Here is a 25,057-nt window from a genome sequence, read left to right as displayed (position 1 = left end):
AGGTCCTAGAGCCGCTTTTAGAGCAACATTTGGGAACTCAGCCCAACCAAGATGCTACCATTAAAAATGAATCTGTGCTTTGGCCATGCAACAGGTTCACTTTAATGCATACATCTTCATAATTGGCCCAACGCTGGCACATGCTCCCTCATACCTTAGAGCAGTGGTCCTCAACTCTGACCTACAGGGCCCACTAACAGGCCAGGTTTGCAAGATAACTGAAATACATCACAGGTGATATCATTTGCTGCTCAGTGATTGCAGTACTCTAATCTGCATCTCCCCAAGATAATACTTAAAATCTGGCCTGTTAGTGGGCCCTGAGGACCAGAGTTGAGGACCACTGCCTTAGAGCAGCCGGTAAATCCTTCGGCTCATGATGAGGATTGTGAAAGTCTGGGATGACCTCCCAGCATGACCAATGTTTGGGAGCCAATGGCGCGAAGAAGTGCCAGAGCTGCGAATCGCATTAAATAAAATTTATCAAGGTGGAGGGGTGCAACTTATGGTCAGTTTAGACTATGGTTCAGGTTTTAAATCGCAGTTCCCACTAAGGCAGTAAGAGACATCTTTCAATATTCTAAAATAAGTTATGTGGCTACTTCAGTTATAAATACATTTTATCAGAGTTCTTTAATCCCAGAGATGCTTAGCAGGTATAAAAGACTGACTGTAATACGAATGCTGCAGTAAAAGAGGTGCCATGTCTGAACCAAAAGCATCCTGGGATATCGGTATACTATATCTGGCCTGGACTGTTTAAGGTACTCAAGTTTCCTCAACTCCACCCCGGCAAGTTTTTCCTACTCTGCTCTACCAGTTAGCGCTATCCCAGCCATCATCCGTAGAGGGCGCCTGGCTCTTGCTCCCTTTCTTCCCCTTCCCTTCGGCCTCCCAATGGCTGTCCCAGTTCTCCCAGCTGTCGCTATTGCTGTTCTTGTTGTTGGAGGTGGTCCCGGAGCCCCACACCTCCCAGCTATCCGAGCTCTTCCTCTCTGCCGTGTTCTCTGGGAACGTCCAGCTGTCCCCGCTCGGCGACTTGGTCGGCTTCTTAATTTCCTCCGAGCTGCCGAATGTCTCCCAGAAGGATTTTCCTGAAGTGGCGTTTTGGTAGCCGTCGTTGTCCTGGTAGCCTTCTCCAGGTATTGGACTGCAGATTGCCAGAAGAAAAAAAAAAAAAAAGAATGTATGACATTGGTGGAGTAACACAAGAAAACAGCAAATGCCTTTGTTCTTTTGACTAAGTCTTTATGCCTAGCTACTCCTGCGGAGCGGAAGTCAATACCCAACAGTGATGACTTAGAGGCGGCGGAGACTGTCGGAGGACGTAAGAGAAAACAGAGTTTAACAATATCTGGGCCAGTCGGCCACGCCAGATATGAACGGTTCATCGAGGGAGGGGGCATTGTCCTGGCCTGACTTACTGGTTGAGAAGGACTACTGTTACAAGAACCGCACTACAGAGGCAGGACAGCCTCTGATCAGTTAATCTTCTATAAAAAAGGTCAACAATGAAGTCTCAAAGAAATTTAAAGCAGATCTAAACTAAAAAAAAAAAAAAAAAATAGTAAAGATTTGCTGTCTTAGCAAGAACATCTAAAAATGCAAATTGTGCCCAAGCAGTGTCTCTCCTTGCCCTAGACCTCACAACTAGAGGGCTGCATTGGGTGCCGGCTCCGGCGGGACCCGCCGCAAATCTCGTGGGTGCGGGCAGTTTTCACATTGCTGCGGGCGGTCAGGAACTTTTGCAGGAGACCTGCGGGGAACTCTATGATGCAAGGACTCACTGTACTTGTGCATGCTCTCCCCGCAGCTATGGTTCCTTCCTTCCCCAGCGCAGCCAATAACCAACGCTGATACAGTGTCAGACCGAACCATTACACAGGAAAAGTCTTCTCTGACCTCGCTCCGCCAGCTTTCGTTACTCTTCTCGGGGTATGCTACATGACTGTCAGTGTACCATACCCCGAGATTAGTAACGAGAGCTGGCGGAGCGAGGTCAGGGAAGACTTTTCTTCTTTGCCCCCCTCCTTTTTCTATGTGGTGGTATGTATGGTTTGGCCTGGCACTGTATCAGGCGTTGTAGGAGGTTATTGGCTGGGGAAGGAAGGAACCATAGCTGCAGGGAGAGCATGTCTGTAATGGTTTGGCACTGTATCAGGCAACGTTGTATGATGTGGTTATTGGCTGGGGAAGGAGAAGGAGGAACCATAGCTGCAAGGAGAGTATGATGAGCCTCTAACTCTAAGACCTCTTTTCAGCATCATTATAAGATAAGGGCTTTGACTGCAGATAAGGGCCAGCACTGAGATAAAGTTTTCGGGAGTGGACACAATCATTGCAGGTGCGGGCGGGTGTGGAACACATAGGTTGCGGGTGCGGGTGGTCCTGGTCATAGATTCAGCGGGTGCAGGTTTAAGAAAACAGGCCCGCGCAGGGCTCTACTCACAACTGTATATCTGCAGTGCTCTTCCGTGCTGCTCACAGTTCTCCTTGCAGGAGAGGAAGCTGTAACTCAGCACCTACAATGCAAGGATCCCCCTTACTTGTGCTTCATGCTATGAATCTGTGCAGAGTTGGTGATGTTACTACTGCACTGCTCATTGTCGTCCAGGCTGTAGAGGAAGCTGTAACTCAGCACCTACAATGCAATGATCCCCATTGCTTGTGCTTAATGCTATGAATCTGTGCAGAATTGATGATGTCACTAGTACTGCACTGCTCACAGTTCCACTTGCTGTAGAGGAAGCTGTAACTTAGGGCCTACAATGCAAGGATCCCCCTTGTGCTTCATTCTAGGAGTCTGTGCAGAGTTGGTCATGTTACTACTGCACTGCTCATAGTTTTCCTTGCTGGAGAGGAAGTTGTAACTCAGGACCTACAATGCAAGGATCCCCATTGCTTGTGCTTAATGCTATGAGTCTGTCCAGAATTGGTGATGTCACTAGTAATGCACTGCTCACGGTTCTCCTTGCTGAAGAGGAAGCTGTAACTCAGGACCTACAATGCAAGGATCCCCCTTACTTGTGCTTCATTCTAGGAGTCTGGGCAGAATTGGTGAGGTTACTACTGCACTGGTCATCGTTCTCCTTGCTTGAGAGGAAGCTGTAACCCAGGGCCCACAATAAAAGGATGCCCCTTGTTTGTGCTTCGTTCTGTCTGTGAATCTGCGCAGAATTGGTGAGGTCACTACTGTACTGGTCACCATTTTCTTTGCCGGAGAGGAAGCTGTAACCCAGGACCTACAATGCAAGGATCCCCCCTTTTGCTTCATTCAATCTGCAAATCTGTGCTCTTTGCTTCTCCTGCTGATTCCTTTACCAGTTTTCACTGGGGCAGCTATGACATGAGGAAGCAAAGACTGTTGCCTCCACACATAGAGCAGAAAGAAGCATGGTAAGTCAGCATTAGGGGAAAGATAAGCTGCAAAGAAACCACTGTCTTTTGCTCTTTGCTTGCCTTTTCTCTACAGTACAGGTTCTCTTTAAGCCAACAAAAGCATACAAAGAGCCACAACACTCACCTGTCTGCATTGTCCTCACTCTTCCCTGAGAAAAAGCTGGTGACATCTTTCCAGCTCTTGGACCCAACGCCCTGCACCTAGAGAAGAGACTAAAAGGTTATTTTCTGCTTGGAGCCATCATAAGCCTAACCAGCAGCATACCCACAGCAAAGGCTGATAGCACAATTCATCCCATACAGGGCAAAGTAACAGGTTCACCCAACTGCCACCCTTCCCTTCTACACAAGCTGGCCTTCCATTAAGGCTCCCACTGCTCTGTTCAGTCTCTGGGAGAAATGAGAAGACGACTTGTGGAGGCTTCAAATCATACCCTGGAGATTACACAGGGCTGTAGACCATCTACCTGTCCCATGTGACAGCGCTGGATGCCTAAGCAGTCCTGTGCCACTGCCAAGTGTCACTGGTGCTTTTTATTCACGTAACTTTTAGGTTTGTTGTGTGCTGTTTGGATGGTTTTTGTTTCACTGTAAATAAATCTCTTAAACATCTATAATCTGGTCTCAGTTTTCTTGTGTATCTATGCAGATCTGCTTATCTCTGCTACTAAATCCTGACAAAGCACTGAAGCAAAAAGCACCAAAAAGGGGGTCGGACTTAAATACTCTCCCAGCAACAGTATCAGACCAATAACTGGAGACTGCTGGGAGGCACCCACTGGCAGACACTGGAAATGCAACCTGCCACTCTAAGAAGCACAGTGCCACCAGCAGGTGATTCAGGTCCTGACAGTCTTGCAACAGAAGAGCTTTTATTCTTGCCTACCCAGTGGTTTGTGTCTCCTAAGGGCCGGGGCCCCCCCCGGGGCCCCCCCCCCCCGATATAATCCAGTGTTGCAGCCTCCATCAGACTCTTTGGAATTGGACACTTCAGGGAGCGTCAGATGTCAGTGTCCGCCAACATGTGATCTGGTTGCATTCTTTGACCCCCCTATTCCACTGTCAAGTCCTGCAGTGGCATAGGGGGTCAAAGAAAGGAAACATGGCGCACTGTAAATGAGAAAAGGTATCTAGAAGCGTTGAATGCCAAAGAGTATTACAGAGGCTACAGCACTGAACGGATAGGAGGTAAGAGACATGGGTTGCCTGAGAGTGGAGTATATTGGGTCTTCTATTGCAAGATATTGGCAGTTTTATATCGGTAGAGACCTGCGTCTTTAAAGTGAACCTTTCCTTACAGGGTAAAGGGAAATTTTAATTTAGCTCCATCCTTCTCCAGAACACCACTGTCCTTTTCCTTTTACACAGTTGGTAAGGTTGAATAAAGATATCATTTCAACCAGTGTGGGTGTGTGTAAGTATTATGTCACTACCATTTCTCATATACCTGAATATTGCGTTTAAAAAGATGTCCATCTAAGAATTTTTTTAAATTAGCTACATTTCACGCTGCAACCACTGATTGTGGAAGAGGGTTCCACATCCTTACCGCTCTAACAGTTAAAAAAAAAACAAAAAAAAACCTTTTGCAGTCAAAGGTTGAACCTTTTCTTATCCATCTTCATTGAGTGGCCACGTGCTTTCATGAGTGACCTGAGACTGAATAGTTTTCTCCCAATGCTGGAATCACCATTAAGATATTTGTATATCTCTATCATATCTCCTCTTGGGTGTCTCTTCTCCAGGGAGAAGCTGTTTAAAGCTTGTAGTCTTTCCTCGTAATGGAGATCTACAGCCTTCTTATTCGCTTTGTTGACCTTTTCTGGACTCTCTCCAGTTCTAGCACATCCTGGCTGAACCAGAGCTTTGTAAAGTGGTAGAATTTACATGTTCTCTCTTGAGTCAATACCCTTTTTTTAATGCACGCTGATATTTTGCTGGCCCTGCTTGCTGCAGCTTGGCACTGCGTGCTATTGCTGAGTCTACATCACCTAGGACCCCTACATCTTTTCCATCCTGGATTCCCCCAGAGGGATTGTTCCTCCACTGTTCTGTAGAGTCCATTGATGGCCAACCTTGGCACCCCAGATGTTTTGGAATTACATTTCCCATGATGCTCATGCCCTCTGCAGTGTATTCCAACATCATGGGAAATGTAGTTCCAAAACATCTGGGGTGCCAAGGTTCACCATCACTGTAGTCTATGGGAGTGAAGTGAAATACCTGGTACTATGGGTGACTCACTCCTCTTCAGCCATGTGACAGCAATAGGTGCCTTCTAACTTGCCCAGGACTGTCACATGGGGAAGGAGCTTATAGCTGTGGATGAATACCAACAAGTTGGTTTGGAGCCAACACAATGCTTTCTTGGGGAAGGAGCTTATAGCCGTGGATGAATACCAACAAGTTGGTTTGGAACCAACACAAGGCTTTCTTGGGGAAGGAGCTTATAGCCCTGGATGAATACCAAAACAAGTAGGTTTGGAGCCAACACAAGGCTTTCTTGGGGAAGGAGCTTATAGCCCTGGGCGAATACCAACAAGTTGGTTTGGAGCCAACACAAGGCTTTCTTTCTGCAGCCCCAGTAGGAGAATAGAACTGCAGGAAAGAAAGAAAGATGGAGTATGTACTGAAGGGATGGGTTCACTTTAAAGATGCAATCTCCTCACCTTACATTCTTACTCCGACTTCAGTGGTAGCTTAATCGTTCTAAATAGGTGCCCACCTTCAATAGGTGCCCACTAGATGATAACCAAGCTCGCAACTCCATAACAGTAACACGTTCCTACCCTGACAGCTTCCTCTTAAATACAGTGCACATATATCTAGCAGCAATATAACTGAGGCTGAAGTAGGATGCACAATATAGTTAACTCTGCACAGGTAATACACATAGCTAGAGAACTCACCGCCACATCCAAAAAAAAAGGCAGCATAGAGAAAACAAAACATATTTGATTAGAAGTTGACATTGCAAATACAAGATGGCATGTGAGCCATCGCCACATCCAAGGCATGCTTGCGGGGGTGACTATGTCATGAACACAAACTGGCAAACGCAGCATAGGCACTCCCCCACGTGACAAGTCACAAGGACACAGAGCAATGCATTACTGGATGCAAGCAGGGGCTTGACTATGCTGTAACTACAGAAGTCCAAGTTTATAAAAGGCGTTTGAAGAGCTTGAGGATGGAGGGTTTACACTAGCCTAACATGTTATGTGACAGGTTCTGCTAAAGGTCTGTTCACACATGATCACCGACAGCTGACCAAGATACCGGATGTGGCGTCCAGCTACACTATGCCATCACAGCACCCCCTACCTTTGAAGCTAGACTGGATACGGAACTGGTGACGTCTTCTATGATTCGTCCGTCTTTTACCTAGAACGTGGGAGGAAAAGGGATATATAGGGGGGGGGGGGTGAGTTCAGTGGAGGGTGGTGTTGATGTGCAGAGGGGACAGACTCCCTTCACCGAAGAACAAACAATCAGGTGCAGCAATGGTGCCGTGCATGGATTAGAGCAGCAGGACTTTGGTATAAGGAGGTGCAGAGTTGGTTATTAGATCATGCCTTGCACAAGAAGCATTAGCCAGACTAAGAACACAGAAGGCAGGCTAGCTAACGGTGGCCCCATTGGTGCTAGCAATTACTATCCCTAATCAGACTATGCAGGGCCCAATGGAATCAATAGCAAGTTTTGATTTCAGCCTATGTCTTTATAAAAAAAAAAAAAAAAACTTGTTGTAATGGCCAATTATAACCTACAAATACTTTACTCGCTCCTACTTGCAATGGTGTCACATCCTCTGTTTTCATATTGGCTGCTCTCTCATTGCAAGGATAACAAGTAAAGTTAACAAGTAAAGTGAGGACTGATTGTAGTTAGTGATCCCAACAACTGCTGATTTTAAATCAATATTCAATGATTTTCACTACCATGCCTTACAGACGTTCAATTTGCAGGAAACCCCTCTGGTAACTTTAGCTCCATAGAGTGGTTAAGATTTCTCATCTAGAGTTGAGACTGACAAAACATCAAATGACCAATGCAAGCGTAGCGAAGCTGAACAGAGATAATGGCTGACAATGGACAAGCGACAATTATTAAGCCAATAGTATAAAGCACCTGTAATTTTACAGAAATGATTATGCTGTGAAGGAGGAAGGAAGAGGAGACAGGCACGCTTCTGGTTTTGTTTCATTTAGGGGTGGACTGACCATTCGGGCACTGCCCCTGGCCATAAGAAGCTCAGTCCACCCCTGGAGGTGCCCATAGCTTATCCTGCAGAATAGAACATTTATACCCCGAGGAGGCACGAGGCAGTGAACTTTCGAATCCTTGCTGGTGGTTGATGAGGCTACAAGAGGAGCGAGTGAGGATGGATCAGAGAGCGATCCTGGAGACATCAGCTGTGTGGAGATGATGGCAGGGACAGGAGCCCTGGCCACCTCTCCCCTTGGGGAATTCAGCTGAGGAGCAGGGCCACACATCACTGCCACGGGTGATGGAGCTGAGCAGAGTCACCTACCTTGGAGCTAGCTAATTAGACTTGCCTTGTGTGTAATAATGACAGCAGTTTAGTGTGTTCTGTCTATAAATCACCAGCCGGACTGACAGAGTGTTCCTTCCTTCCTTCTTGCCCAGTGCCCTTCTAGCAGGTGCTATTCCCCAGTACAGCGAGTGCCACTTAGTGTACAGATATCAGTGTTACATATAGAGAATAGCACTTATTGAGTTATTTCCTATATATATATATATATATATATATATAATCTATCTATATATATCTATCTGATATGTGTACACTAAGTGCTTTTCCCTAACACTGACATCTGTACACTTTGGCAGGAAGAATGTCTCTTCCATTGGTGGTCGGTAGGGGTGTTGAAAAGAATCGAATAATCGATGTATCGCGATTCAGCCTTAAATCATTCTCCATCAATGCAGAGAATGGCTGAATCCCGATTGCATCAATGACGTAATTCTGGCGCGCCCCTGTCAGAGTGCTCCACTCCTTGTGTATGTCACACAGAGCGGCGATCTCCCGCTGTGTTACAGAACTTGGATCTGAAGTGTTCAGCCGCGCTGTAACAAAGTCCCACCTCCTATGATTGACGGCACACTGATCCAATGCTGGGAAATTGAATCAGTGTGACGTCTATCATTGGAGCCAGTCTAGGAGGCGGGACTTTGTTGACAGCGGCCGCCGGGCAATTTAAATCCATGCTTCGTGACACAGTGGGAGATCGCCACCCTGTGTGATCCAGGCACTGGTGAGGCTGCATTTGATGGGCACCCGGTGAGGCTGCATTTGATGGGCACCCGGTGAGGCTGCATTTGATGGGCACCCGGTGAGGCTGCATTTGATGGGCACCCGGTGAGGCTGCATTAGCTTAGACCTGTCTTCTGTGCCACCAAGCTCCTCTCAGGGAGGTTGCTAGGGGATCCCTAAGCTTTGGCTGATTAACCTCCTTTTTGATTGTGCCTCCAAAGTTCTGAAGTCATTCCCACGTGGCAGAGCCAGCTGCATGATACTGATGATCTTTTTAGCTGTCTATTACAGGTGGCATTCTACCCACTGGCCCCCAATGTTAGAGCATGCCTCCCGCTAGCCGCCAAAGTATAGGGAATTCTTGCTTACCATCGGGGACCAGTGGGGGAAAAAAAAAAAAAGTCCTGGGGGTCAGTGGGGCTTTTCTTCCAACTGAGCACCAACGCAAAGGGCATCCTTCACGCTGGCCCCCCAACGTAAGGGGCATCCTTCCCGCTGGCCACCAAACGTAAGGGTCATGTGTCTCACTGGCCACCATTGTAAGGGACATGCTTCCCACTGGCCACCAATGTAAGGGACATTCTTCCCAATGACTCCCAATATAAGGGACATGCTTCCCAATGATCCCCAATGTAAGGGACATTCTTCTCACTGGCCACCAATGTAAGGGACATTCTTCCCACTGGCCCCCAATGTAAGGGACATTCTTCCCACTGGCCCCCAATGTAAGGGACATTCTTCCCACTGACCCCCAATGTAAGGGACATGCTTCCCAATGACCCCCAATGTAAGGGACATGCTTCCCAATGACCCCCAATGTAAGGGACATGCTTCCCAATGACCCCCAATGTAAGGGACATGCTTCTCACTGGCCACCAATGTAAGGGACATTCTTCCCACTGGCCCCCAATGTAAGGGACATTCTTCCCACTGACCCCCAATGTAAGGGACATGCTTCCCAATGACCCCCAATGTAAGGGACATGCTTCCCAATGACCCCCAATGTAAGGGACATGCTTCCCAATGACCCCCAATGTAAGGGACATGCTTCTCACTGGCCACCAATGTAAGGGACATTCTTCCCACTGACCACCAATGTAATGAGAATTCCTCCCACTGACCCCCAATGTAAGGAACATTCTTTTCAATGACCAACAATGTAAGGGACATTCTTCCCACTGACCTTCAACGTAAGGAGCATTCTTCTCAATGACCCCCCAATGTAAAGGACATTCTTCCTAATGACCCCCAATGATTGTTAGAAGTCGTCCAGTGTCTACCTCGTTAGCTTCCACCTCACAGCATGGTCAGTACAGCTTAAGTGCGCAGGAAAAGGAAGGACAAACGGATAGGACCTTCACAGACATAAGACACCGATTCACATATACACCGTGCTGAGCCCCACAGCCAGCAGTGTTCATCTTTACAATGACATCTCTGTGAAGTTACCTTATCCTGGGCTGGTCTGACAACATTCTCATTAATGGTCTGGCCTAGCTCAGAGGCCTATCCGGGGGGGAAAAACAAAAAAGAAGAGGAGATCGGTCAGGATGGCGAGAGGGCTTTGGACGGATATAGGGAACATGCACACATTGTGGATACTTGTGGGAGAATGTTTGTGAACCCTTAGGATTCTTCTAGAGGATGCTCAGATCAGGCTCGAGAGCAAGTCTAGAAAATCGCTAAGGGTTTTTAGTCTCACAACTGTATGTGTAGTACACAAGTCATGCAAACCAGTGAGCCGTACAAATCGCATGCAAGGGGATGGGGAGACAGCAGGTCAGAGGAGAGATTTAATGGAAAAGAAAGCAAAATGGTGAAAATTCAGTGGTGCAGCATTAGGTATTGTGGAACCCTGCGGGTACTCCCCTTTCCGTCTGCAATCTGTAGCGTAAGGTTTTCCTGCACAATGTCTCACGGGTATTTTGACAGCTAGAAGCTAATATTGCACTCGGGTGCTAGGTGGCAAACTGAGCTGTCACAGACTATTCCAGTCCCCACTAATAGGGAACAAACCAGGGCAGTTCATGCAGGCTTCATCAAACCTTCAGCCTACAGATGGAGATAGCGGTGTGTCTATGTAACCACTTGAGCTCCGGAAGGTTTTAGAGTCGGTTCACACTAGTGTGACTTGTCAGGCGACTTGCCAGCCTGACAAGTCGCGCTCCATTGACCGCTACAGGAGCCGTTCTAATAGGAGCGACACAAGTCGCTCCGACTTAGAAAAAGGGTCCTGTACTACTTCGGGGCGACCTCGGAGCGACTTGCATTGACTTCCATTATGTGAAGTCCCTGCAAGTCGCTCTGAAGTCGTGGTGCAATGTAATGCACAAGTCGCCCCTGAAGTAGTAAGGAGTCGTGTCGCCTCAGTGTGAACCAGCTCTTACCCCATTCATGACTAGGCAATTTTTTGCTATTCAGCACTGCGCTACTTTAACCGGCAATTCTATTTTTGGCAGCACCTATATTTGTGAGCAACTATTTTCAAAGATGAAGCAAAGGAAGGGTAAAATTGGAACCAAATTATGGAGGTATTGCCTGGTTCACACTGGTATGATTTATCATGCAATTTGACAGTTCAAAATTGCATGACAAGTCGCACCCCATTACTGTCAATGAAATCATTTAGTGGCCACTCAAAGTCACAGTGACTTTGAAAAAGGTTCCTGCCCAACTTTTTTGTAATATTATTGATTTTTGTAAAATGAGGTCTCAATGAAAATCAGAAGGTGCAAATCGCACTGATCTGCTGCTTTGAAATCACGCTGAAGTGGCGCCATTTCAAAGCCCCACTGGTGTGAACCAGGGCGGATTGTGCACAGACACAGCCATGCTGGAACAGAAAAGGGCCTTCAACAACTGTTACCACAAGGTTGGAGCAAACCATTGTCTAAAGGAGGGTTTCTTAACCAGGATTCCATGGAGTTCCTCCAAAAGGTCGCTAGGGGTTCCTTGAGCAATGAGCAATTTCTGCTGCACTTACACCATTGATCTTTTTAGTTATCTGTGACTGAGTAATTCTTCTCTATGACCACAAGTGTAAGGAGCATTCATCTCACTGACCATCACACTAATGCAAAGTTTCTCAATCAGGGTTCCTCCAGAGATTGCTAGGGATTCCTTGAGCAAGGGGCAATTTCAATCTCTCAGCTAAAAGATCAATGGTGTCAGTGGGTCAACGGTATCTGAGAGGCAGAAATTGCCCATTGCTCAAGGAACATCTAGCAACCTCTTAGAGTGATGGTCAGTGGGAAGAAAGCTCCTTACACTTGTGGTCATTGAGAATTACCCCCTTACACAACTGATGAGCATCTTGAGAAATCGCTACTACATCCATCCAACCAACCAGATATTTATGTGCTAAGCAAATACACAGTGTCAAATATCGCACTCGTTTTAAAATTGCCCTTTTTTACTTTTATAATAAAACAAAAAAAAAGTTTAATCACTCAGATAGGTACATTATCTACAGCGCCTTGAAAAAGTATTCATACCCCTTGAAATTGTCCACATTTTGTCCTGTAACAACCAAAAATGTAAATATTAACGTGTATTTATTGGGATTTTATGTGATAGACCAACAAAGTGGCACAGAATTGTGAAGTGGAGGAAAATGAGAAATGGTTTTCACATTTTTTACAAATAAATATCTAAAAAGTGTGGCGTGCATTTGTATTCTGCCCCCTTTACTCGGATACCCCTAACTAAAATCTAGTGGAACCAATTGTCTTCAGATGTCACCTAATAAGTAAATAGAGTCCACCTGTGTGTAATTTAATCTCAGTATAAATACAGCTGTTCTGTGAAGCCCTCAGAGGTTTGTTAGAGAGCCCTAGTGTACAAACAGTGTCATGAAGGCCAAGAACACACCAGGCAGGTCAGGGATAAAGTTGTGGAGAAGTTTAAAGCAGGGTTAGGTTATAAAAAAAATATTCCCAGCTTTGAACATCTCATAGAGCACTGTTCAATCCATCATCTGAGAATGGAAAGAGTATGGCACAACTGCAACCCTACCAAGACATGGCCGTCCACCTAAACTGGAAATCTGGGCAAGAAAAGTGTTCATCAGAGAAGCAGCTAAGAGGCCCATGGTAACTCTGGAGGAGCTGCAGAGATCCACAGCTCAGGTGGGAGAATCTGTCCACAGGACAACTATTAATTGTGCGCTCCACAAATCTGCCCTTTAAAGAAGAGTGACAAGAAGAAAGCCATTGTTGAAAAAAAAAAAAAAAAACCCATAAGAAGTCCAGTTTTCAGTTTGTGAGAAGCCATTTGGGGGACACAGCAAACATGTGGAAGAAGGTGCTCTGGTCAGATGAGACCAAAATTTAACTTTTTGGCCTAAAAACAAAATGCTATGTGTGGGGGAAAACTAACACTGCTTATCATCCTGAACACACCATCCCCACTGTGAAACATGGTGGTGGCAGCATCATGTTGTGGGGATGCTTTTCTTCAGCACGGACAGGGAAGCTCATCAGAGTTGATGGGAAGATGGATGGAGCCAAATATAGGACAATCCTAGAAGAAAACTAGTTAGAGTGTGCAAAAGATGAGACTGGGGCGGAGGTTCACCTTCCAGCAAGACAACGACCCGAAACATACAGCCATAGTTACAATGGAATGGTTTAGATCAAAGTATATTCATGTGTTAGACCGGCCCAGTCAAAGTCCAGACCCGAATCTGTGGCAAGACTTGAAAATTGCTGATCACAGATGCTCTCCATCCAATCTGACAGAGCTTGAGATATTTTGCAAAGAAGAATGGGCAGAAATGTCGTCTCTCTAGATGTGCAAAGCTGGTGGAGACATCCCAAAAAACACTTGCAGCTGTAATTGCAGGGAAAGCGGTTCTACAAAGTAATGACTCGGGGGGGGGGGGGGGGGGGGGGTGAATACAAACGCACGCCACACTTTTCACATATTTGTAAAAAAAATTTGGAAACCATTTATCATTTTACTTACTCTTCACAATTATGTGCCACTTTGTGTCGGTCTATCACATAAAATCCCAATAGAATACATTTATGTTTTTGTTTGTAACATGACAAAATGTGGAAAATTTCAAGGGGTATGAATACTTTTTCAAAGCACTGTATCTCAGTGATCGTTAACTCTTTTTCTGCTCCTCAGCAATCCTTCTAGTTAGTGTATTTTATGTGGGGCCCAAGACAATTCCTCATCTTCCAATGTAGCCCAGGATGGGCAAAAGGCTGGATACACCTGGGTTAGATGATGGATATCCTCCAGCCAGGACCTGACTTTCTGCAGCTTCTAATGCACACTGTAAAAAGCTCACAGTGTGCAGTGAAATCAGTAAGACATTTTAGTCCCAGAGAGGAGTCTGTACAACTGTGCAAGACTGAAGGTATAGCGGGAGGTCAGCTTTAAAACAAAAAAACTTTAATCATATTCCCCCCCCCCCCCCACCCGGACACAATGCACCGAGACTACATCACTGAATAAAGAGCCAGGACAGGCAGACATAAGGAGTGGAGAATGTAAGAAGCCAGAAAGATGACAGCACAGGACAGAGAAGAGTGTCTGCTCATACTCTATGGAATTCTGATACACAGATTTATTACTCTTTCAGTTCTAGATTGAGTAGTGAGGGGTCAGAACCTCTGTCAGGTTTTTTTTTTTTGCTGTCTGCAGATTAATCCTCCCCATTTCCCCTTGTCATTGGGACTGAAAAATCCAAAGTGAGTTGTCAGCAAAACAGGAAAAGAAGGGAAAGCTTCCAAAGGAGACATCTGTTCCGGTGACAACTAAGAGGGATTTCCTCTCACTTCCTGTTGCATCTAAAGTGCAGGAAGTGAAAAAAAAAATCCCTAGAATGGGGGGAAACCTGACAAGGGTTTTTACCCTTCCTTACTCTATCAGCAATGAGGGGGGAAAAAAAAAAAAAAACTGGATTTTTGGCTTACCGTAAAATCCTTTTCTCTTAAGTTCATTGACGGACGCAGTTCTCTGATCCAAATCAGTAGGGTTATACTGCCCCCTACAGGAGAACTGCATCTGTCAATGAACAAAAGAGAAAACTGGACTTTTGGCTTACCGTAAAATCCTTTTCTCAAGTTCATTGACAGACGCAGTTCTCTGATCCAAATCAGTAGGGTTATACTGCCCCCTACAGGAGAACTGTGTCTGTCAAACAATAGAGATCTATATCAGTAGGGTTTTACTGCCCCCTACAGGAGAACTGCATCTGTCAATGAACAATAGAGAAAACTGGACTTTTGGCTTACCGTAAAATCCTTTTCTCAAGTTCATTGACGGACGCAGTTCTCTGATCCAAATCAGTAGGGTTATACTGCCCCCTACAGGAGAACGGCATCTGTCAACAAACAATAGAGAAAACTGGACTTTTGGCTTACCGTAAAATCCTTTTCTCTTACGTTCATTGACAGACGCAGTTCTCCTGGAGGGGGCAGTATAACCCTACTGATATCGATCAGAGAACTGTGTCCATCAATGAAGGATAGAGAAAGTTCTAGGCTTACTTTAAGTCCAACAACGTCATGCAATAATGAAGTGCAAAGTGCAGTAAGAATCAATCTCCTAAAGCAGGGATATGCAAACTGTGGCTCACCAGCTGTTGCAAAACTACAAGTCCCATCATGCCTCTGGGTGTCATGCTTATGGCTGTCAGAGTCTTGCTTTGCCTCATGGGACTTGTAGTTCTGCAAAATCTGGGAGGGCCAGTTTGCACATCCCTGTCCTTAAGCATCAGTCCACCCAAAGCAGGTACAAACACTGTTTCCATGTTATCAATAGGTTAGGCTCCGTTCACATGTCAGCGTATGGATCGCGGGCAGAACCGCCGCGGTTCCGTCCGCGATCCGGAGATTATTGCAAATCGTGGGACGCCTGTGCGTTGCCCGTTGATTTGCAATAGCCCCCCAAACGCTGAGCGATGTTGCCGCGATTTCCGCCTGCCGTATCGCGGTAACATCGCGCAAAAAAAAAAAATCGCGGGACGCATTACGCCCAAAAAAGTACAAGAGCTTCTTTGGAGCGTATTGTGTCCCGCGATTTTTTTTGCGCGATGTTACCGCGATTCGGCAGGCGGAAATTGCGGCAACATCGCTCAGCGTTTGGGGGGCCATTGCAAATCAACGGGCAACGCACAGGCGTCCCGCGATTTGAATAATCTCCGGATCGCGGACGGAACCGCGGCGGTTCTGCCCGAGATCCATACGCTGACATGTGAACGGAGCCTTAACATCCCTTTCACACTTGTGCGACTTGTCATACTACTTTGGACATCGAAGTCACATGACAAGTCGTACCGTATGTTGTCCAATGATATTCATTCATATATATGTGACAAAGTTGCAGCAACATCAAAGTAGTTCATGCGCTACTTTGGTCCAACTTCCATGAAACTTGAGGTCCACAGACCTGAAAGTTAACCATCAAAAGTTGCATGAAAGTCGTACCTTAATGTTTTACATGCAACAGTGGGTGTGACTTTGCAGAGGGACAACAAGTCACATCCAAGTGGCACCCATCTATAGTTGCGTCAAAATTGCACTCCAAAGTCACCTGAATTTGGAGTCGCACTCTGAATGGGGCGGAGTACACTGCTTCCCTGGCTGTCATTTATTTACACTGCCAAGAATGTCACAGGAGGAAGGGGGAACGGGCAAAACTCCCCCGACTACAAGGATCCATTGGGAGCCATGGCGTTAAGCTGGCCAAACATTTTACAATTTTCTTACGCAATTTCCTTTAGATTTACCTTCAACTATGTAGCACAGGAAACTGCCTGAGTGCATGAACATTGAAAGGGATTAGGCTTGACCTCATATTATATGGTTTTGTTAATCTTAAAAGGAAAATTGTAGAATGTATAGCAAGCCTAATGCCCCGTACACACGCGTCGAAAATTGGCAGGGAATTTTCGGCCAATGACCGATCTGCCGATTTTCGGCTTGTTAGTATGATGCTTCCGACAACCAACTCCGACTTTTCGACCGAAAAAAATCTGGTGTGCAGACTATAAAAATTTTTTTGTCATGCAGTCAGTACAGATTTCGACAGGGAAAAATCTGATGAGCAAGACTGGGCATGCTCAGAGAAGAAATAACACAAAGAAAACAAACCAACACATGACATCACTTCTGAAGTAGAATTTTGTTGGCTGAGAAAATTTGTGTGCAGTCTAGAGCACATTCCAAACAACAAGACACAACTTGGACAAGAGTCGGACGATCGGTCGGCCGATAATCGTTGCGTGTGTACGAGGCTTTAGACATCATCTACACCTAAAATGCAGTTTGTGGACACCTGACCATCACACCTATATGAGCTTGATGGACATTCTATTACAAAACCATGGTCATTAATATGGAGTTGTCCCATGACCACCATCCTATTAGGATTCTTATTATACAGGATTTATATAGCGCCAACAGTCTGCACAGCGCTTTACAGCTTAACCACTTAAGCCCCGGAAGATTTTACCCCCATTCCGACCAGGGGGTATTTTGCGATTCGGCACTGCGTGACTTTAACGGACAATTGCGCGGTCGTGCGACGCTGTACCTAAACGAATTTGGCGTCCTTTTTTTCCCACAAACAGAGCTTTCTTTTGGTGGTATTTGATCACCTGTGCGATTTTTTGATCACGCGCTATAAACAAAAAAAGAGCGTCAATTTTGCAAAAATAGCAATATTTTTCACATTTTTTTATATGAAATTCCCCAAAAAAAAAATTTAAAAATCAAAATTTTTTTACTTTTTCGGCCAATTTGTTTTATGCTACCTATGTTTGGTGAAAAAAAAAAAAAAAAAAAAAAAAAATCGCAAAAAGCGTATTTTGATTGGTTTGCGCAAAAGTTATCGCGTTTACTAACAAAGGGAAAGATTTCTGTCATTTTTGTTGTTTTTTTTTTTAACGTGTAATGGCGGCGATCTGCGATTTTTTTTTGCGGTACTGCGACATTGGGGCGGACAGATCGGACCCTTGACTGACATTTTTGACACTTTTGGGGTTACCAGTGACATTTCTACAGTAATCAGTGCTATATATATGCACTGTTACTGTAAAAATACACTGGTAGTGAAGGGGTTAACTTTATTTGGGAGGGAGGGGCTGTGTGTATCCCTAGGGGCGTGCTTTCTACTGTGATTGGCTGGGGCTTGAGCTGTATGGACACTGATCAACGGATCTACATACTAGATCCGAGTGATCAGTATCCTAACAGCAAGGAGAATGACAGGTGGCTTGTTTACACAAGCTGCCTGACATTCTCCCTCTCCCCCGCCGATCGCCGAGTGACCGCGCGGGGGGGGGGGGGGGGTCCGTGACCACGCGGGAGCGTGCCTCCGCGCGCTCGCTCCCTAGACCCTCACAAGCTAGTGACGTAGCCCTACGTCACTTTGCCTGTGAGGGGCTGACTGCCGACGTAGATCGGCGTTAGGCAGTCGGCAAGTGGTTAATAAGGGAAGACTCTGAAGTAAGTCTGTGGGATTTTGTGCTCATTGGGTCAACTACTAATGTTGGATGAGAAGACCTGACTCAGTGTTCCAATTCATCTCAAAAGGTGTTCGGTAGGGTTGGGGAGGTCACTGGACATCCTCCACACCAAACTGGTCAACCCATGTGTTTTTTTGAGGCTTCCCTTTGTTCACACTTCACACTCGTGCAATTTGACAGTTTAATATTGCATGTGAAGTCGCACCTTATTGCCGGCGATGGAAACGTTAAAATCATCGAGAATCAAAATTGCAGCGCCCTACATTTTTTGCGATTTCATTGATATCAGCTAAAATGGGAATGAAATGGGAGGTGCAAATCACACTGATCTGCAGCTTTGAAATGGCGCTGAAGTAGCGCCATTTCAAAGCCGCATTATTGTAAACGAGGGCAGATTGTGCACAGGACACAGCAATGCTGGAACAGAAAGGGGCCTTCAGCGACTTATCACATGGTTGGAGGTCACCATTGTGGAAAACAGGGTTTCTCAACCAGGGTTCCATGGAGTTGAGTCTTTCAGGGTTGCTTGGGGTTCCCTGAGCAATTTCTGCCTCTCAGATAAAAACATTGATGGTGTCAATTGGAAGTTATCTGTAAGGGGGTAATTATTGCCAATGCCCAAAAGTGTAAGGAACGTTCTTCCCACTGATCATCACACTAATGCAGAGTTTCTCAACCAGGGCCCCATTGAATTCCAGGATTCCTACAGAGGTAGCTAGGGGGTTCCTTAAGCAATGAGCAATTTCTGCTGCCCTGACACCATTGATCTCTTTAGTTATCTGTAACCAAGTAATTCTTCTCTATGACCACAAGTGTAAGGAGCATTCGTCCCACTGACCATCACAGTAATGCAAAGCTTTTCGATCAGGGTCCCATTGAATTCAAGGGTTCCTCCAGAGGTTGCTAGGGGTTCCTTGAGCAATGGGCAATTTCCCTCTCTCAGCTAAAAGATCAACAGAGTCAGTGGGAACTTAAATTGCTCATTGCTTCAGGAACCCCTAGCAACCTCTGGAGGAACCCTAGAGTTCCATGGAACCCTGGTTGAGAAACCCTGCATTAATATGATGGTCCGTGAGAAGAACGTTCCTTACACTTGGCCATTGAGAAGAATTACCCCCTTAAGATAGCTAAAAAGATAAATGGTGTCAGTGGGAACTTCCCAATCTGTAAGGGGGTAATTCTTCTCAATGACCACAAGTGTAAGGACCGTTCTTCCCACTGACCATCAAACTAATGCAGGGTTTCATAGAACCCTAGGGTTCCTGCAGAGGTTAGGTATTCAAGAGGAAAGTTTGACCACACTCAGAAGTAGATGAACTGGAAGTGTTTATTCCCATAAACATAAATACACAGGCGCATCACACAGACATGGGACAGGTTGACGCGTTTCACGATTCTACTGATCGCTTACTCATAACCATTTGATTATGGGCAAGCGATCAGTAGAATCGTGAAACATGTCAACCTGTCCCATGTCTGTGTGATGCACCTGTGTATTTATGTTTATGGGAATAAACACTTCCAGTTCATGTACTTCTGAGTGTGGTCAAACTTTCTTCTTGAATACCTGACTATTGGATGGCGGATCCGACCGGCACCAGAGTGCTTCGCCTCACCTGAGCGGCTCTTTTTCTGTTTGCTACAATTGTTCCTCCAGAGGTTGCTTGGGGTTCCTTGAGCAATTTCTGCCTCTCAGATAACTTCCCACTGACACCATTGGTCTCTTTAGCCGTTTAGCTCTTTATCTGTAAGGGGATAATGTTTCCCAATGATCACAAGTGTAAGGAGCATTCTTCCCACTGACCATCCCACTATGTGTCATGAGACTGACCACCCCACTAATGTATCAGTTGTAGATGTAGTCATTTTTAGCAGAGGTTCCCTGAGGCCAGAAAGTTATATCAATGGTTCCTCTGTGTTGGAAAGGTTGAGAAAGGCTGGTTCTGGTCTAAAATATCTTTACATGCTGTAGCATCAACAGTATGCTTCTCTGGAGACACCCAACTCAATGTGGGTGTGGTGGTAAAGGGTCCACAAATGTTTAGCCAAAATAGTGTATCCTATAGTGGACTGACACTTTAACTTAAGTAACTCTAATAAACTGAAATCTCATTGGTTACTGCACTTTGAACGTCATCTGTGCTCTTTGATTGAATAGACAGCCCTGAACTGTTGGAGGAGGAACAATGGGAAGAAAAAGGAGAGGCCGGGCTTCCGTACAACACATGAAACCATCACAACAGCCATACACAGACCATGCCTACAAAGACGGCTCCATTACCGAGTCTGCTGGATGCTTGTTCCCTCCCCAAAACTGCACGCCGGCAGAGATGGAGAGGGGGGGCGAATAGGGGAGAAGAAGCCGCTTTAGTATGGTTTCAATAACCCCACCTATTGTTTTGTACATTACATACTGGATCACAGTCATAGGACAACAGAAGCAATGGGAAAAAAGGTGTGAGGTCTACAGCATCCAATCACAATGTACACAGCAAAACCAGCTACAGTGTGATTGGTTGCTTGATAATATGGGGCTGAGGTATAAAGCTGAGAAAGGAAGCTGGGAATGTGGCCAACAGCCAATCATATTTCACTGTTCATTCTAGAAATAAATCAATGCTGTTGGAAACCTCCCCCAATATTCTCCAGATTTTATAGATCAGTCCTTTAGCCTTCCCCCAGGCGGACACACCCAGAAGCAGCACAGCACAGGATATTACCAACACTCAAAAATACTGAGCAACTCTGAATGGCTGATTTGGGGTTGCTCGGCATTGTATGCATAATTAGGTTTTCCACCTACATCGTTAAAGTGGAAATCCTTTATTGTGAGGAATAAAGAAAACTCATCGCCAAATATGTTGGGCTTTAAATATCAAGAAAAAAAAATACATCTGCTGGGTTAAAGTACAGGCAAACACAGTATACTTTACATTACTCTTTACCCTTGGGCTCCCTATATAATTAAACACAGTATACTGATAAGATTCAATGGTTTTCAACTTGTTTTAACAACTTACCTGCTGCTGTATGTCCCTAAATGGTGAAGTGGTGGATAAGCAGCCGCTGCACCCATTAATGCCTGTGACCTGAGCCGTCCTCAAACAGCTCAGTTCACAGCCCCTGGGTACAGAGCTGTGTGGATCGGCTCTGTACCCAGTGTCTGGTACCATGTGATCGCGGTGACGACCAATCACAGTGATCACAGATGTAAACGGTGTAGCCCACCCCTGTAGGCAACAAGGGGTGTTTAACATATCACAATGACAGGCAACATCCACAGGAACACACACAAGGGATATCAATACTGGTGAGCAATTATAGTGACATTATTCACTCAGATAAGTCAACAAAACTAAAAAAAAATCTGCAGGTTTTCCAACTTTCATTCTGATTGGGTCTCATTAATACTTAAGGACACAGGAGTGGCTTGCTAGTGGATAACTGGGACTTGTTTTAAACAGCTTCACAGACCCCTAGAAATCCTACATTAGTGGGATAGCTACGCTACTGTAATTCCCCCTGACATCAGGGTCCGCAGAGTTCCCCCTGACATCAGGGTCCGCAGAGTTCCCCCTGACATCAGGGTCCGCAGAGTTCCCCCTGACATCAGGGTCCGCAGAGTTCCCCCTGACATCAGGGTCCGCAGAGTTCCCGCTTGCACTGTAAGGCGAACCCTGCAGACTCTGATGTTCTGTAAAAAGGGAACTCTTATGTAAAGGGGGCTCTGGGAATACTGGAACTCTGATGTAATGGGAGGAATTCTAATACAAGGGCAGAAAGGGGTCCCACTGCAGGAGGATAATAAAGGCACTGCAATGGGAGTAAAGGGTCCTGGGCTCGAGTCAGGGGACCCTTCATGGGTTTTTTAATTTTTATTTTTTACACTGGAGCCTTGAAGGTTCTTAGTTACGCCTCTGCAGCATGACTATATTCGAGGCGACAGGACCCCTTAATGCTGCTGTGCACAGTGTTAAGAGCCTGGTCACACTCACCACTTAAGACTTCTGGAGCTTATTTTCACCATTATGGGCATGAATGGGGCCTCATGTCTACGTTTGGCCTAAGGACTAAAAAAGCCTAGAGCCAACTCTGCTCTAGGACTTTGTGCCAACCTGCCACGCTTCCTGCAGTCCTGGGTGATCTTACCTTCTGTGTGGCTTGTGTTCCCAACTTGGTTGCCTAATACAGAGAAAAATAAAATACAAACAAGAAAAGGTAAGAAGCAATGTATCCAGCCCTAAAATAATACCCTATATTAGTACGCTTCAAGTCTGGCAATCTTTGCCCTCTGCATTTAACTGGTTAATATACTGAAGCATTTAAGCTAAAAACTCTAAAATAGAAAAAAACAAAAACAAACAAAGCAGTGATGTATTCATTAAAATATCACTGGACCCAATCATTCAAAGATAACTATTGTAAGAAGCTGGGTAGGACGCAATATATTCCCCTGTACTGTGGACCACACACTGGCTAGAAGCCAAATCCGATATGTTGCAATGCATATACTGGTATCATGTTAATCTAGGCCCCATAAAGCAGTACTAGTGCCCCTGGCGTCATTTACGACGAAACGCGTAGCATGGAGGCTCTTCAAGGATTCTGGGAATTGTCGTATACACGCTTTTTACCTTATTTTAGTTAAATATACATCAGATTTACACTGTCAAGTGGTTTTAATTTGTATGCTATGTACCTGGCCTTGATGGTATGGAGAATTGAAGTAGACTTGTTATCTACCCCATCCCACGCTGCTGCATATTGAAAAACTCTTTCTGACTTCTGAGGGGAAGTCATATTTTCTCAGGTAAGCCTCAGAGTGGTTGGGGGAGCACAAGTTGGTGGCTGCTTGCACTTATTGTGGATTTAAAAAAAAAATAATATAATATAATATATAGTGCCTTGCGAAAGTATTTGGCCCCCTTGAACTTTGCGACCTTTTGCCACATTTCAGGCTTCAAACAAAGATATAAATTTGTAATTTGTTGTGAAGAATCAACAAGTGGGACCCAATCATGAAGTGGAACGAAATTTATTGGATATTTCAAATTTTTTAACAAATTTAAAAAACTGAAAAATTGGGCGTGCAAAATTATTCAGCCCCTTTAAGTTAATACTTTGTAGCGCCACCTTTTGCTGCGATTACAGCTGTAAGTCGCTTGGGGTATGTCTCTATCAGTTTTGCACATCGAGAGACTGAAATGTTTGCCCATCCCTCCTTGCAAAAACAGCTCGCGCTACGTGAGGTTGGATGGAGAGCGTTTGTGAACAGCAGTTTTCAGTTCTTTCCACAGATTCTCGATTGGATTCAGGTCTGGACTTTGACTTGGCCATTCTAACACCTGGATATGTTTATTTGTGAACCATTCCATTGTAGATTTTGCTTTATGTTTTGGATCATTGTCTTGTTGGAAGACAAATCTCAGTCCCAGTCTCAGGTCTTTTGCAGACTCCATCAGCTTTTCTTCCAGAATGGTCCTGTATTTGGCTCCATCCATCTTCCCATCAATTTTAACCATCTTCCCAGTCCCTGCTGAAGAAAAGCCGGCCAAAACCATGATGCTGCCACCACCATGTTTGACAGTGGGGATGGTGTGTTCAGGGTGATGAGCTGTGTTGCTTTTACGCCAAACATAACGTTTTGCATTGTTGCCAAAAAGTTCGATTTTGGTTTTATCTGACCAGAGCACCTTCTTCCACATGTTTGGTGTGTCTCCCAGGTGGCTTGTGGAAAACTTTAAACAACACTTTTTATGGATATCTTTAAGAAATGTCTTTCTTCTTGCCACTCTTCAATAAAGGCCAGATTTGTGCAGTATACGACTGATTGTTGTCCTATGGACAGAGTCTCCCACCTCAGCTGTAGATCTCTGCAGTTCATCCAGAGTGATCATGGGCCTCTTGGCTGCATCTCTGATCAGTCTTCTCCTTGTATGAGCTGAAAGTTTAGAGGGACGGCCAGGTCTTCGTAGATTTGCAGTGGTCTGATACTTCTTCCATTTCAATATTATCACTTGCACAGTGCTCCTTGGGATGTTTAAAGCTTGGGAAATCTTTTTGTATCCAAATCCGGCTTTAAAAACTTCTCCACAACAGTATCTCGGACCTGCCTGGTGTGTTCCTTGTTCTTCATGATGCTCTCTGCGCTTTAAACAGACCTCTGAGACTATCACAGTGCAGGTGCATTTATACGGAGACTTGATTACACACAGGTGGATTCTATTTATCATCATTAGTCATTTAGGTCAACATTGGATCATTCAGAGATCCTCACTGAACTTCTGGAGAGAGTTTGCTGCACTGAAAGTAAAAGGGCTGAATAATTTTGCACGCCCAATTTTTCAGTTTTTTATTTGTTAAAAAAACTTTGAAATATCCAATAAATTTCGTTCCACTTCATGATTGTGTCCTGCTTGTTGTTGATTCTTCACAAAAAATTACAGTTTTATATCTTTATGTTTGAAGCCTGAAATGTGGCAAAAGGTCGCAAAGTTCAAGGGGGCCGAATACTTTCGCAAGGCACTGTATATATCACTGGTGGAAGTCATTTATGGAAGTCACTGTGGACTATTATAAGATTAAATTCACTGTGTTTTTTTTATGTTAATTTGTTTGTATTTTACTTGTTTTAAGCGCTATACTTTTTTGGTATTTATTACTTATTGGTATAGTGTGTCTTATACTTGCTGCACAATGATAATTGAATTGTCACTTTCCGCACAGCAATTTTGTTTTTATAATAGCATGAGAGCAAGGTGGGCAGAAAGGTGAGCTTATCAGTGTCCTGCTTCTCCTTTACTGTCCAGTCACAGGCTGGGGAGGCATCCAAGTTTTTATCTCAGAAAAGTCAGCCTAGCTGTTTAGCAGGGCTGTGCAAATCTCAGGACTGGTTG

At 45.1% G+C, this 25,057-nt stretch overlaps 1 protein-coding gene across 4 annotated transcripts in view; it reads right to left on the bottom strand.

The window, feature by feature from the left end:
- Positions 1–614: 614 nt before the first annotated feature.
- Positions 615–25,057, bottom strand: part of ARFGAP1 (ARF GTPase activating protein 1) — a 39,152-nt gene continuing 14,709 nt past the window's right edge. Inside the window, exons 9-14 of one of the 4 annotated variants that reach the window (XM_082272573.1) lie at positions 22,311–22,343; positions 20,443–20,475; positions 10,127–10,183; positions 6,724–6,783; positions 3,524–3,600; positions 615–1,150 (exon numbers count right to left, since the gene is read on the bottom strand). In XM_082272573.1, coding sequence (XP_082128699.1) covers positions 814–1,150; positions 3,524–3,600; positions 6,724–6,783; positions 10,127–10,183; positions 20,443–20,475; positions 22,311–22,343 — 597 coding nt within the window. In that variant the 3' untranslated portion in view covers positions 615–813. The remainder of the gene's footprint in view (positions 1,151–3,523; positions 3,601–6,723; positions 6,784–10,126; positions 10,184–20,442; positions 20,476–22,310; positions 22,344–25,057) is intronic. The other 3 variants (XM_082272575.1, XM_082272574.1, XM_082272576.1) reach the window with 3 other exon arrangements.

Source organism: Pelophylax lessonae (assembly GCF_965119305.1).
Source record: "Pelophylax lessonae genome assembly, chromosome: 11".
Lineage (NCBI taxonomy): Eukaryota > Metazoa > Chordata > Amphibia > Anura > Ranidae > Pelophylax > Pelophylax lessonae.
This window is presented reverse-complemented; position numbering and strand designations above follow the sequence as displayed.